Source organism: Aquarana catesbeiana, linkage group LG10 (genome assembly GCF_042186555.1).
Source record: "Aquarana catesbeiana isolate 2022-GZ linkage group LG10, ASM4218655v1, whole genome shotgun sequence".
NCBI classification, from domain to species: domain Eukaryota; kingdom Metazoa; phylum Chordata; class Amphibia; order Anura; family Ranidae; genus Aquarana; species Aquarana catesbeiana.
This window is the reverse complement of record NC_133333.1, coordinates 166,464,542-166,480,502: the sequence shown is the minus strand read 5'-3', so window position 1 is coordinate 166,480,502 and position 15,961 is coordinate 166,464,542. Positions and strand designations below refer to the sequence as shown.

Below are 15,961 nucleotides of genomic sequence, written 5' to 3'. Positions count from 1 at the left end.
TTTTGTTCAGTTTATACCCATCGGAAAACGATTGCGGAGATAAGTACTTTAAATACTGGGCTCCATTCACAGAACCAGATCGCATGTGAAATCGCAGGAGTGAAAGTCAATCCAGAAAAAAATTACAATAATTGCATGCAGTAAACAAGTAGTGGCCCAGGCATGTGATATTTAAGGAACCGGCAGCCGCCAGCATACTTAACATCCAGTAAACAACCTGGCTGTTAAGGAGTGTTCTGAACAACTGATGAGTAATCTGCTGTCAGCAGGGTTCCAAACCGAATAACCATACCAGGCCCTTTGGGTCTGGTATGGTTCTAGAGGGGAACCCCCACATGAGACCCTTATTAGCATGCAGCCTGGCAGGTCAGGAAAGGGAGGGGATGAGCTAGCATCGCCCCCCCAAACCATACCAGGCCACATGCCCTCAACATAGCGGGGTGCTTTGGGGCAGGGGGGACTCTGCCCCCCCTTCAAAGCACACTGTCCCCATGGGGACAAGGGGGCCCTTCCCCACAACCCTAACCGTATTTTTTACTTTCAGCCATCAGCTGGGAACCCTGCTGACAGCTGATGACTCATTTGCTGTTAGGCCCCTTTCACACTTATACGACTTGTCCCACGATTTTGTACTGCAAAATCGTATGACAAGTCATTCTCCATGGATTTTCAATGACTACCATTCATATTGGCACGACTTTAAGTCGTGCCGACTTGAAAGTAGTCCCTGCACTACTTTGGTCCAACTTCTATGTGAGTTGTACTCCATAGACCTCAATGTTAAACCCTGAAGTAGCATGCAAATTGTGCCTGAATAATATAGACACGACTTCAGTACGACTTTGTAAGCACAAGCCTGGCTCGCTGATCGGGAAAGGAAAACTTTTTTTTCCTTTTGCGATGAGCGACAGGCAGTGCTGACAGCTGTCTGGTATGAATCCTGAGGGGGAACGCCGCGCCAAGTTTTAAATTAAAAAAACGGCGTGGGTTCCCCCCCAGGGGCATACCAGGCCCTTAGGTCTGGATCTAAGGGGAACCCCTACGCTGAAAAATCGGCGTGGGGTCCCCCACAAAATCCATACCAGACACTTACCCCCATACTCATTCACATAGGGTGGGGGGCCGGGATCTGGGGGCCCCCTTATTAAAGGGGGCTCCCGGATTCCGATAAGCCCCCCGCCCGCAGACCCCAACAACCAACGGCCAGGGTTGTCGGGAAGAGGCCCTTGTCCTTATCAACATGGGGACAAGGTGCTTTGGGGTGGGGGGGCTGCAGGGCACCCCCCATGCCCCAAAGCACCCACCCCCCATGTTAAGGGCATGCAGCCTGGTACGGTCCAGGAGGGGGGGGGCGCTCGCTCGTCCCAACCCCCATTCCTGACCGGCCGGGCTGCGTGATCAGATAAGGGTCTGGTATGGATTTTGGGGGGACCCCCACGCCGACGTAGGGGGTTCCCCTTACAATCCATACCAGACCTAAGGGCCTGGTATGCCCCTGGAGGGGAACCCACACCAGTTTTTTTTATTTAAAACTTGGCGTGGAGTTCCCCCTTATGATTCATACCAACTACTGTATGTTTTCATTTGTTAATGCCAAAAATGTGGCAAAGTCGTACAAAATAGCACTGCTCCCAAATCGCGGAAAAAAGCGGCAAAATCGCGGTTGTAAAATCGCGCGACTTTGAAGTCGTATAAGTGTGAAAGGGGCCTTAGGGACACGGCAGTCCGCTGCTTCTTAACAACCATATTGTTTAGTGGTTAAGGTTGCGGGCGGCTCCTTAACAATGACTATTTATTAATGTTAATAAATATGCCCGCTACCGCCAGGCGTTACAATACCGCATGACTTCATAAAATAACTCATGCTGTATTTAAGTAGTGTTTCTTAGTGAATGCCAAAAAACGTTGAGAACGCTGTGCGGTATCTTAACGCATGCGATAAGATATCGCTTTGTGAATGAAGCCCAGTGTGGTCATCTTTTGGGATATGCAGTGTGACTGGGATGTATGCATCCGGGTCTGGCCATTTGGCTGAACAGCGATTTATTTTTCTTTTTTGTGCAAAAGTGTATTAAGATTTAAAGAGTTGAATTCTGATGAACACTTTGGACTCTCACTTGGGGAAATAGAGGAAGCACGACTCCCTCAAAAAACTGACATTTCAATGGTGCTACCAAAGTACCCCATAAATGTGATGACAAAGAATAACTGGCCAATGTCTAGCAAATCATGGGTTAAAGCCACATATTCCTTAAAATCACTTCTCAAGGTTATACATCACTCAAGCCACCCCACCCACACCAAAATTGTCCTTGAATTAGACAATGTCATTGGAGAAAGGGTGACATCTAGGAATAGGGAAGTAACGCAAAAAGGAGCAGATGGAATTATGCTTGCAGCCCCCCCACCAGCAGCAAACGAGTTAACATTTACATTTATGTATTTGTTTTAAGAGCTGCAGCGTCTGACAGCATTACCACCGGAGCTTAATACCTATAAATTGTTCATCCCTCACATGTCATCAGCAAACCCCTGCATCTCGCAGCTGAACACTGCCATGCTTTGCGCTTGGCTGCTTTTCTGAATGACTTTCTAAAAATAGCCGAGCTGCGGGGTCCCTGCCTTCCAGGGGAGGTGGTGATGGTGGAAGGGAGGGGAGGAATGAGAAAGGATGACTGAGAAGCGGGGAGAGCGGCTGCCCCTGCTGAGAGCTGCTGGCGCACTAAAAACCGGCATCGCGCCTCATTCATATTCATACTTCTTTATCTCCCCCTGCGGACACGTTAACCCATTTCCGCAGACTTGGCTGACAAAGCAACTCTTCAGACATGCTGGAAGGCGAGATACCCTTTAACAAGGTTACCCTCTCGGCAGAGACTGGGAGAGGGGACACTGGAGGTTACTGTGGCAGAGTTCATGAATTTATCAGGACAGGTTTCAGTCCCTGCTGGATACGCAGGAATCCGCCTGTTTCTTAATTCACTCGGTGCTGCTAAATAATGCAACACTTACTAGTAGACATGGACAGACATTCATTCCAAGAGGCAATATGACTTCGATGTACATGCTGCTAGAACGCAGTGGCTAAATGTCTGGGGGTCTTGCAGCAAGGTTCCAGAAGCATTTACCACCTTAAATGGTTCATTCATTTACTTATTTGGCTTCTTCCTGTGTTTATGGGCATATTTCTAGGTTTTCTTTCTTCTATTTAAAAACATTCTGACAAATTTTATTTTTCTTCTATAGCACCAACATAATCCATGGCATTTCAGAGGGTATACAGTATAACATCAGGCTGTAGCTCTGAGGATCTTCCAATCTATTACAGTCATTGTTTTGTTCAAATTAATTAATACTAGAATATTTTTGAATTGTGGAAAGAAAGAGAAAAGTGGTGGGTGGAAGGAGTATGCCCCTATTTTTTATGGTTACTTAGTCAGGCTGAAATAAAACACAAGTCCATCTAGTTCAGTGGTTCTCAACTCCCATCCTCAGGACCCACTAACAGGCCAGATTTTAAGTATTAACTTGGGGAGATACAGACCAGAATACTACAATCACTGAGCAGAAAATTATATCACTTGTGATGTAGTTCAGTTATCTTTCAAACCTGGCCCATTAGTGGGTCCTTAGTACAGGAGTTGAGAACCACTGCTGAAGTTCAATCAATAGAAAAAAATAAACAAAAAATATCCATGTACACAATCATACACCCCACAGTTGATCAGGCAGAAGCAAAACAAAACCCCCTGTAAAGCATGGTTCAATTTGCTCCACTGGGGGGAAAAAAATCTTCCTGATCTCCCAGGAGGCAACTGGATATTCCCTGGATCAACAATCCCTGGTCTTATAACCTATCAATGTTAAAGTGCTCAATGCTAAAGGCAAAAATATTATTTTTAAAAATAACAAACAGGTTATACTTACCTGCTCTGTGCAATGGCTTTGTACAGAGCAGCCCAATCCTTCTCTTCTCGGGTCCCCCTGCTGGCACTCCTTGCCACACCCCTCTGCCTAGTGCTTCTATAGCAAGCCGATTGCTATGGGGTTGATCGTGCATGCTCGCTCCTGAGCTGACTCTGCGTGCATAGTTGCCAACATTGCAAAAAAAAAAATTGCAGCGGAGTCCCCCTTACATCAGACATTGCAGCGGAGTTTCCTCTTGCATCAGACATTGCAGCGGAGTCCCCCCTTACATCAGACATTGCAGCGGAGTCCCCCTTACATCGGGCATTGCAGCGGAGTCCCTCCTTACATCGGACATTGCAGCGGAGTCCCCCTTACATCAGACATTGCAGCGGAGTTCCCCTTACATCAGACATTGCAGCGGAGTCCCCCTTACATCAGACATTGCAGCGGAGTTCCCCTTACATCAGACATTGCAGCGGAGTCCCCCTTACATCAGACATTGCAGCGGAGTTTCCTCTTGCATCAGACATTGCAGCGGAGTCCCCCCTTACATCAGACATTGCAGCGGAGTCCCCCTTACATCAGGCATTGCAGCAGAGTCCCTCCTTACATCAGACATTGCAGCGGAGTCCCCCTTATATCAGACATTGCAGCAGAGTCCCCCTTACATCAGACATTGCAGCGGAGTTCCCCTTACATCAGACATTGCAGCGGAGTTCCCCCTTACATCAGACATTGCAGCGGAGTCCCCCCTTACATCAGACATTGCAGCGGAGTCCCCCCCTTACATCAGACATTGCAGCGGAGTCCCCCCTTACATTAGGCATTGCAGCGGAGTCCCCCTTACATCAGACATTGCAGCGGAGTCCCCCCTTACATCAGGCATTGCAGCGGAGTCCCCCCTTACATCAGACATTGCAGCGGAGTCCCCCTTACATCAGACATTGCAGCGGAGTCCCCCTTACATCAGACATTGCAGCAGAGTCCCCCCTTACATCAGGCACTGCCAGCAGAGTCCTGTCTTTACACCAGGCATCCCCCAAATGGAGTCAGGCATTACCAGCAGTGCAGAATGGGACAAAATAGCCGGGTGGCTGCCAATAAAATTGAGCTGCGGCGCCACCCACCCCCGCCCATTCCCACATCAGGTCGCAGCAGGGCGGGAGGTGGGCGGTGCCACAGCTCAAATTCTATTGGCAGTCACACGACTATTACTAAATAGTAATTTGGCCTCCGGAAAATGGCGGCCGGTGGAGACATTGTCTCCGTCGGCCACAGACCTCTAGCGGCGACGAAAAAAAAAAAGAAGAAAAATCGGTAAAATTTGAATTTCCTGGGACATTTCCCGGGAATGGCTAAATAAGGCAAAGGGGGCTAAATCCCGGGAATTTCCCGGGAAATTCGTGACAGTTGATAAGTATGTGCGTGTCCATAGACAGAGTGTGGCTCAGCCATGCCCCCTCTCCCCCCTCACTGGGTGTGACTGACAGCAGCGTGAGCCAGCGGCTCCTGCTGCTTCCTCTCAGTCCAATGAGGAGAGACAGCCACTGCTCTTGTGCATCACTGGATTGAGATCAGGCTCAAGTATTTAGGGGGGCTGCACACAGGATGCATTAAAGGTAAGAAACCTTCTGCCTTTAGTACCACTTTAATATCCATATATTTTGTGCACTTATAAAATGCATCCAGCGCTTTTGTTTTTAAACAATCTAGTGTGCTGGATATGCCAACAAAAATCTCCCAGGCATAACTTCAGCAGGAAGAGTAGGGGTCCCTCATAATGGTCCCAGCAGGTGTGCAAATCCAAGATCCCAAGAACAGAGAGAATGCAACAGAGGAGTCCCCAGAGTAATATAAAACTACAGAAGGAGCTTTCATGGCGAGGTTCTAGGCATTGTTTTGTTTACTATGTCTGGGACAATAAAGCTTTTGCTACATTGGGCTTGGCATACTAATGGATTTCTTTGGACTGTGCTTAATGCTTTTGGGGCATGGATGAGCCCCATCTGGGTTACAGCACCCAATCCCTAGAGGTGGACCAGTCTGAGGGCTTGGAAGAGGCAAACACTTCTTATAAGATAGTGTCAGGTGGTTGTATAGTTATAGTTGAATAAGGACTCCAGTTCAATCTGAGTGTGTGTGAGTGTGTGTGTATGTGAGTGTAAAGGACTACTAAAGGCAAAACATTTTTTTTAGTTTTTCATAGAGTGGATAGTTATTAAAACACTTGTCAGGTATTATTGTTGTTTATGCCCCTGTTAAAGGAGATTCACTCTCTCTATTTGTCCTGTTTACCATTAGCATTGAAAGTGAAAGTAAGAGAAAATACCAAATTTTGGGTTGTTCCCAGAAAAGTAATAGAGAGTTAATCTTCCAATGCGGACACTAGCTTTGGTGACCTGGGGGCTCCCCAAGGAAATCCCTTAATTTGCAGGGATTTCCTCTCACTTCCTGTTTGGCTATGGGACAGGAAGTGAAGGGAAATCTGACAGGTGTTATATCCCTCCCTTACTTTATCCAAAATGAAGAAAAAAAAAGAAGTTTTGCCCATAGTTTTACTTTAACCACTAGGCCATTATTTATTCTGCTACATATTTTTGGTAAAAAAGAAATCCCAATAAGCGTATATTGATTAGTTTGCGTAAAAGTTATAGTGTCTACAAACTATGGGATATTTTTATTTATTTTCTTACTAGTAATGGCGGTGATCAGCGACTTATAGCAGGACTGCGAAATTGCGGTGGACAGTCAGACACGGACACTTTTGGGGGACCAGTGACACTAATACAGTGACCAGTGCTAAAAATATGCACGGTCAGTGCCACTGTGTGTATAACCACTTGCCGCCCACCTTCAAATGACAGCTGGGCAGTGCGGCTCTCGTTCTGGGTGGATGTCATATGACGGCTTCCCAGAACGACCGCTCTCGGGTCCGATGGCGATTGCGGCTGTGTTACTAGGACACGTCACAACCCCGATCTTTGTACAGAGCCACGGCTCTTTAACCATGTGATCAGCTGTGTCCAATCACAGCCGGTCACGTGTAAACATGGAGATGCCGGTAATCGACGCTCCTCGCTTCACACTGACAAAGTGTGAGGAAAGGAGAGCCGATCAGCGGCATCTCATCACAGGGGACAGCTAGGTATGTAATCAGGGCACCGATCATCAGTTCCCCAATTACAATTAAGTGCCCACCAGTACCAGCAATGATTGCCCACCACTGCCAGCAATCAGTGCCCACAAGTGCCATCAGTGCCCATTAGTGATGCCAGTCGGTGCTGGCTATCAGCGCTGCCCAGCAATACCACCCAATGCCCATCAGTGCTGCCTATCCATGCCGCCTATCTGTGCCCATCAGTGTCGCTTATCTGTGCCCACCATCAGTGCCCATAAGTGCAACATATTCGTGCTTCATCAGTGCCCATAAGTGCCACTTCATCAGTGCAGCCCATCAGTGCAGCCTATCGGTGCCCATCAGTGTCGCCTCATCAGTGCCCATCAGTGTCGCCTCATCAGTGCCCATCAGTGAAAGAGAAAAATTACTTATTTACAAAATTTACTGACAGAACTAAGAAAAACTTTTTTTTTCCCCAATTTTTTTTTTTTAGGAAAAAAAAAAAAAAGGAATTAAATACCACCAAAAGAAAGCTCTATTTGTGTGAAGAAAATGATAACAATTTCACATGGTTACAGTGTAGTAAGACCGTGCAATTGTCATTCAAAGTCTGACAGTGCTGTAAGCTGAAAAATGGCCTGGGCAGGAAGGGGGTGCAAGTGCCCTGTATTGAGGTGAATAATCACAGCGGCTCAGGTAGCCAGCGGTGCGGTGCGCATGCGTGCCCCAGATTCAGAAGTGTTGGATCATGTACTAGGTACGTGATCTGGCTCAGCAGTGCCACCTTACCTTCGTATAAGTTATACGGATGGCAAATAACTACCATTTCCCAAATATCTGCATATTGTGTTCGCTAATAAACACGGTTAAAATTTTTTTTTTAATTTATCTACACTCCTCTGACACCCCCAACTGTGGAAAGGAGTTCCACATCCTTACTGCTGTAAGAAAGAACCCCTCACGCAGTTTAAAATTGAACTGCCTCTTGTCCAACTTCATTGTTTGGCCACATTTCTTCTTCAGAGACATTAGGTTAAATAGTTTCCTTTCAATGCTAGAGCCCACTTATTAGCTTTGCTGCCTTCTCTGGACGCTCCAGTTCAAGCACATCCTTCCTGAGGATTGGTGATTAAAAGTGAACTGCATACTCAAGATTGGGAGGAAGCAGAGTTTTGTAAAATGGTAGAAATAGTTATATCTCTTGAATAAATATAATTTTTAATGCATGCTAATAGTCTGATAGCCTTGCTTGCTGCAACTTGGCATTGCATGCTATTGCAGAATCTTATCTATTAGGACCCCTGGATCCTTTTCCGTACCTGGATTCCCCCAGAAGTTATTCCCCTAATGAGTAACTTACATTTATATTTTCAGCTCCCAAGTATATTGCTTTACATTTTTCAATAGGAAACCTCATCTGCCGTATTGCTGTCCAAATCTCAATTTTAACTAGGTCTTCTTGTAAAGCTGTTATATCCTTCTGTGAAATTATTGCCTTGCTTAGCTTTGTATAATCAGCAAACACTGATATTAAACTATTTATTCCAACTTCTACTTCCTTCATGAACAAGTTAAACAGAATTAATTCCAGGACACGGCCCTGTGGTACCCCGCTCACGACTCTAGACCATTTAGAAAATATGCCACTCTGGATATGTTCCTGCAGGCAGTTTTCATACATACAATATTATTATCAATAATATTATCAATGCCAAAAGCCCTTAACTTGTAAAGTTTAAGGGTTGTTAGGTGTCAAATGCCTTAGTGCAATCTAGATACACTATGTCCACAGGCCTTCCCCTATCCAAATGACAGTGTATGCTGCAACCACGTTGGTTACTATTGATACTATTTTCATCAGGAAATTTGTGGATATGGTCCCTTAGAATTCCCTCTAAAGAGTTTACATACTATCTATGATAGGGTGACTGCTCTGTAGTTTCCCAGTATATATCTAGGCACTTAATTGAATATTGGTACCACATTTGCTTTTTTGCCAATCTGTTAGCAGTGGTACAGTTGGTAGTCTGTCCTTAAAAATTAGAAATATAGGTCTGGCTATAACATGGTTAAGTTGTTCCAGAATTCTCAGGTGTAAGCCATCTGGTCCTGCATTCTTATTCACATTAAAGGTTTTCTATTTTATTTTATTTTTCTCAAACACTGGTCTCTGTCAGCCACAAAAGTACATGCAATACAATGTTATTAATACATCATATCGAATAAATTGAAGAGAAGAATGTGACCAACTTCCTTGTACATTTTACGGGTTCAAGATGTTCTGACCTAGATTTACTATTCATATTTAAAGAAAAAACTTTTTTTTTTTTTTTAACTCTTCTCAGCAACGTGCCTCTCATAAATCTATTTTAGCTGCCCTGTTTGCACTCCTGCATTTCTTATTGCATTCTTTGTAGTTTTAGAATGCTAATGGTGACCCCTCAGCATTCTATTACTTTGCCCTCATCTGCACACTTTGACCCTTGTTCACTCCATGGTATACTTCTCACTGATCCCCCCCCCCCCCCCCATATCCTAGCTTCTCCAACCTTCTAGTCATCTGCTCCCCAACAAAGCTGCACCCTCCCGATTTAGGTGCAGTCCATTTCTGTTGCTGAACAGCTACTTGCAAAGTTGGTGCAGTTCTCCTTGACACCAAAACTTTGGTCAACATTCCAGCATCTATTGAAATATCAATCTTGGGTGGAGTGACCTTGAAACTGAAACCTGTAAAAACTTAAAATGGGCACAGTGAAGAACTAGGAACAATATAGATGTAATCACCTGGAAAAAATATAGAACACACAGGAACTAAAGGTAGATAAAAAGGTGAACTTGAGCTTTAAAGCCTGCTCATTCTCCATAGCAACAGAAAATGTCAGCGCTTCCTCTCCCCAGAAGCCCCATTAGAAATCCTTGTTCCGCTCTGTAGATTCACCCCTGAACTGGCCTGAGCACATCTGCTGCAGAGACTAGGATGGGGGGGGGGGAATCACATCTCCTTGCAATCCAGCACAAGCCTGACAAAAGGCAAAGCAGCCTGTGGGGAGACAGTCAATGCAAACACTTCCATTCAATGCGCTAGCATGGATGTCGGCCCTCGCTAATGCAAATGGTTATCCACCCAGCAGAGATAATGGTCTTGAAACACTGCTCTGCAGTCATTTTCCCCAATTTGTCACACAAGCTGAGCTGTCTCGGCTCAATCGTGCGACGCACTGTCGTTTTGAGCTCCCTCTCGCTTTTAATACCATTATTCGGTTTGGTATTTTTCTGAAAGGGATGTGGAAACATGCAGGAATAACAGGGAAGACTGGAATGCATCAGAAAATGGGTCCTAACTAGAGAGTGACACACAAGGGTGGTGGTGGAGAGAAATGTTACAGGCAATCCCTTTTGCAGCATGCTGCTTTTAAGTGCTGAAAACAAGATATTTAAAATGCAGAAAACACAATTTAAAGCAGACCTATCATTTAAATTCAAGTTACACAAATCAATAGGTCATATGTTGACAAGCCCAAATCACAATCTCTTATATACTACTAAAGGGAGAGAAAAAGAGGACCCTCACTATGCCAGGAGCTAGCGACGGTGCGTTCCATCCACTTGGCTACAAGGCCTATTCTGCCTTAAGGGGATACAGTAGCCCACTTCCTGTGATGTATGCCTTTGATGTTTGGTCACTCCTTATAATATCAGTCTTTGGAAGTCAATACACCGGCAAATACTCCAGCTCATTTGCGGTAGGATTGTTTTGTCTGCCATCATGTGATCCCGCATGTTATCAGCATAGCTTCTCCCCTTGCCAAGTATACTTTATTCCCCCTCAAGCCATGTACTAAAGCTTGCTCATGCAATACTGCAATATAGAATTCATGGGCACATCTTGATATTGTCTACATAATCCATGTTTACTCATGTCTGGCTGGCTCCTTTGGCTATTACCACTGGTGATCTCCCAGGTCCAGGGGAGCCATACTCTCCTCTGCTATGTCCCCTATGTCTGTCCCCCTGATCGTATATATCATCCTCCCCTCTGCCTCTGAGGTCGATCAGCACCCACCCAATCAGTCCTGAAGAAGCAAGTACACCTTGCGTAACACGTAGACGTTTAAAGTATGGAGTAACACACTGGCTGTGATCCGGCGATCCACATTGACTCCTGATCCCACTGGTGGACTTCAACACATTCTATAAATCCTTGTGGTTTCTGGTTTCTCCATATTATGGGATTGGGAGTCCTGTTGACTCCTGATAAATGGAGGGCGTTTTTTAATTCCCCTTTCTATGTTTGTTGTATTTTAATGTATATCTAATAAAAAAATGTAATCTTTTATATATATACTGCCTCATGCTGTGCCTACAAAGTCCCTTTTTTTGAAAGATGGGTATAGCCTCTCTCTTCCATGCTGTAAATGGTACTAAAGTGAGTATTGAGCCCCCAGCCCATTGGTCTTTATTATATCTATAGCCTACCCTCAGCAAACACCTCCTAGTATCTACAGCAGCCCTCCATGTTCCCATCTCACTGTCATGCTTTAAACACAAAGAATATTTGTCTTGTGCAAAAAGTACACCCCTACAATTTACCACCACTTCAAATCCATAAAATTAGAAACAGGTGTTCCAAATTAGGTGCCAGTGACAAGAACAGCCAAGATGCCAAAGGATAAGTTCACCTTTAGAAAATAAATGCACATCTTTTTGCAGGTAAAAATGTTCATTTGTTTTTATTTCTTTTTTTTTACTAGGAACATGTAAAGCATTGCGCCCACTATCAGCAGATCATGGGTGCCATGCAGGACTCCTGCAGACTGTCAGTGTAAGCTGTCTGCTCGTACCTCTTACAGGAAAACAGTTAACACACTAACAGGAAGAGGCAATGAACTACCCAGAGCGCCATGACATGGCCAGGTGTGGCATTTTTTTTTAAATAGTGACAGTGAGTTCAGGGAGAAGATCCCTGGCTTGCTGTCACTAGAGGCAGCAGATTGGGGAGCAGCTGCAGGACTGGGAACATGTTGCCCTAAAAACAAGTGGAACATGTAACATGTTCCAAAAGGTGAAGAAATGTAAAAATATCCCCCTTTTTTTTTTTATTTATTCAATCATTCCAGGCAGGCAGTTCATGCAAAGAAATCCATATACTTGCAAATGAAGGAAGCTTTCATGCAGTAATTTAATGCAGTAAGTAAGCTTCTGAGGGTGTATTTACTTTTTTCCACAATACACTATTACATCAATCGTTTTGTTAAATGACTGAAAAGGCAAATGCTCATTGTGTTTTTCACCAAGTACATCACCTTTATCTGTAGGCATTCTTTGATTAAAAATGTAATGTTTGCTTGAACATGTTGAAAGAGTAAGCCACTTTTATAGGGTGCACTTCTTCAAATCACTGTAAATGTTTATGCACTGTTTTTTCCATAATTTCTTTATTCATTCGGGTGCCTTTGCACTAGCTAGAAAATATGACTACTCCAGAAGACTCAATTCCCTAGCACAGCCCCCTTCCTCCTTGCACCTTATAGTCTTCTCCCTGTCTTGTGTTACATAGTTGGTAAGGTTGAATAAAGACAAAAGTCCATCCAGTTCAACGTGTGTGTATGTGAGAGAGAGAGTGTGTGTGTGAAAAATCATTTCCCATATCCCCGTATGTTGTTTTCGCCAAGATGCACATCCAAGAACTATCCATACTTCCTGCCAACACCGAAAGTGGAAGAGTTCAACATCCTTATCCACTCGACAGTGAAAAACCGCCTACGCAGCTTAAGGTTAAACTGCTTCTCCCCCAGTCTCATCGCGTGGCCCCGTGACTTCTTACATTCCCTGGGACTGTTGAGATATTTGTATATTGCTATCATATCTCCTCTCAAGCATCTCTTCTCCGGGGAGAATAAATTTAGCGCTAGTTGTTCCTCATAATGGAGGTCCTCTAGTCTCCATATTCATTTCATTGCCCTTCTCTGGACTCTTTACAGCTCCTGCACATCCTTTGAGGTCTGGTGACCAGAACTGGACGGAATACTCCAGATGTGCGGCCGAGCCAGAGTTTTATAAAGTGGCAGGATTCTCACTTTATCTCTGTGGTAAATTCCCTTTTGAATGCATGCTAATATTCTGCTGGCAGCTTGACACTGCATGCTATTGCTCAGTCTGTCTTCTACTATGACCCCTAGATCCTTCTCCATCCTGGAATCCCCCAGGAGGTTCTCCCCCTAATGAGCAACTTGCGTTTATATATTTTTACCCCTCAAGTGCAATACTTTACATTTACCAATGTTAAACTTCATTTGCCAAGTAGTAGCCCACTCCATTAATTTATTGAGGTCCTCTTGTAACACTTCTATATCCTGAGATCGAGCTATTTATCCCATCCTCTATATCATTTATAAATAAACTAAACAGAATTGGTCCCGAGCTATTTATCCTATTCTCTATACCATTTATAAATAAATGAAACAGAATTGGTTCCAGGACAGAACCTTGGGGTACCCCTCTAACCACTTTAGACTATTCTGAGTACACGTTATTTATCATCACCCTTTGGACTTGCCCCCCGTAGCCAGTTTTATGTCCAAGAACAAACCTTATGGCCTATACCCACTGACCTCAATTTGTAGATTAAGCTTTGCGTGGGACTGTATCAAATGCTTTTGCAAAATCCAGATACACCACATCCACCGGCCTACCTTTGTCCAAATGGCAGCTCACTTCCTCGTACAATGTTAATAGGTTGGTTTGGCAAGCACGACCTTTCGTAAACCCATGCTGATTATTGCTAATTATACGATTTTCAGCTGCAAATTCGTGGATATGGTCCTTTATGATCCCCTCAAATAGTTTACAAACTACCGATGTTAGACTGGCAGGCCTATACGTTTCTTGGAATAGATCTCTGTCTTTTTTTGAATATTGGTACCATGTGGGCTTTTTGCCAATCAGCTGGTACCAATCCTGTCAGTATGCTCTCCATGAAGATTAGGAATAACGGTCTGCCTAGATCCTTACAGAGTTCTTTACGGACTCTCGGGTATAAGCCATTCCTGCCTAGAGATTTATTTATGTTAAGCTTCCCTAATCCTTTCCAGATGCCAGCCTCTGCTAGCCACAAGGGTAAATCGTGTGGCGTGTTACTAACACTACTGTTGTGGTTGTTATACCCATCCTTTTCCTGTGTGAAGACTGAGAAGAAAGCATTTAGTACAGCCAACTTCTCTTCGTCATCTGTAACCATCTTCCCTTCCTCGTCCTTTATGTGGCAAATGTGTTCCAACCTCGCCTTTTTACTGTTAATATATTTGAAAAATTTACTGGGATTATTTTTACTCTCCTCCGCTATGCGTCTCTCATAGTCCTTTTTAGCCACCCCGATTGCGTTCTAACACGTCTTATTACACGATGCTGACATCGACTCCTCCGCTTTGTACTTTTTGAAGGCCATTTTTTTGTCCTTGATATGACTCCTAAAGCACTCCCATTTTTCCTCTGTGTTCAATGTTTCAAGCATTTGGTCCCACTCAATATCCTGCAGCACTGAGCGCAGTTTAGAAAAGTTGTCTCTTTTGAAATTCAGTGTTTTTGTACTCTCCTCGTGCCTCTCTTTAATATGATTTATGCTGAATGTAATAATTCTGTGGTCGCTAGTTCCCAAGTTGTCCCATATTTCCACATCTGCACTCAGATCTGTATCATTTGTAATTAATAGATCTAGTAATGCGTTATTTCTAGTCTGGGAATCCACCTACTGGGACATGAAGTTGTCTTGTAAGACATTTATGAAATGGCGGGTCTTTAATGAGTAAGCTGTCCCTTCCACCCAGTCAATGTCAGGATAGTTGAAGTCCCCCAAGGGAAAGGAGATCCAACTCGACCTCTTCCTTCAGGTTAGGGGGCCTGTAACATACCCCCACTAGTAATTTCCTGCTGACTTCTACCCTTTGGAGTTCCACCCATACAGACTCCACCTTCCCCTTACCCCATCACTGATATCATTCCACTGTTGGTTGTCCAATTAAAATCTGTGCTGGCTTTGTGCGCCGAAATCTAGGGCTTGTAGTTCCATGAAAATCCATACCTTAGTTTTCCCAAGTCCAGCCCAAAAAGTTACTTTAGTCACTTACCTGCCAAGCAACACCCAGCTTGGAGATCTCTCGGCCAGACATGCCCTCGGTTATTGTCGCCAGCTCCGAACATTTCTTTCCATAGTCAAATTGGGCAACTTTCAAACGTCTACAGAAAAAAAAAAACATGAAGCAGAGGGTTAGAAAAGCCAAGGGGTGATCTAATGCACTGTAAAATGGAGCTAATTGAGCACTCTTCTCCGTGAGGGAGACTGTACATTGCACAGGACAATGGCTCTGAGGCCTAAAAGGTACAGATCTATAGGTCGGAAGGGAACTGAAAAGCTATTGCACAAACATGAAACAGAAATCTTTGTTTACACTTTGTTTATCACAGTTTCACTTGAATGTACAGTGGATATAAAAAGTCTACACACTAAAAATACCAAGTTTTTGAGACGTAGGGAAAAAAAAAAAAAAAAATCAGACCAAGATAAAAATCACTTCTTTTCACCTTTAATGTGGCCTAGAATCCATGCAATCCAATTGAATACAAACTGAAATCCTTAAAAAAATAAACAAATTTAAAATAACATGGTACCATAATTATGCACACCCTTAAACTAAGGCCCCTTTCACACTGAGGCGTTTTGCAGGCGCTTAAGTGCTAAAAATAGCGCCTGCAAAGCGCCCTGAAAGAGCCGCTCAATGCACTCCAATGTGAAAGCCCCGAGGGCTTTCACACTGGAGCGGTGCGCTTGCAGGGCGTTCTAAAGTCCTGCAAGCTGCATCTTTGGAGCGCTGTATTAATTAGAACCCGCCTGCAAAGCGCCGCTGCATAATTTTAACCCTTTTTCGGCCACTAGCGGAA

At 44.3% G+C, this 15,961-nt stretch overlaps 1 protein-coding gene across 1 annotated transcript in view; it reads right to left on the bottom strand.

The window, feature by feature from the left end:
* ATAD3A (ATPase family AAA domain containing 3A) overlaps nt 1–15,961 on the bottom strand; it is a gene marked incomplete at its 5' end in the record, with an annotated part of 141,745 nt that overhangs the window by 30,231 nt on the left and 95,553 nt on the right. Inside the window, 1 exon segment of the mRNA XM_073602890.1 lies at nt 15,151–15,259. Within this exon segment, the coding sequence (XP_073458991.1) occupies nt 15,151–15,259 (109 nt within the window).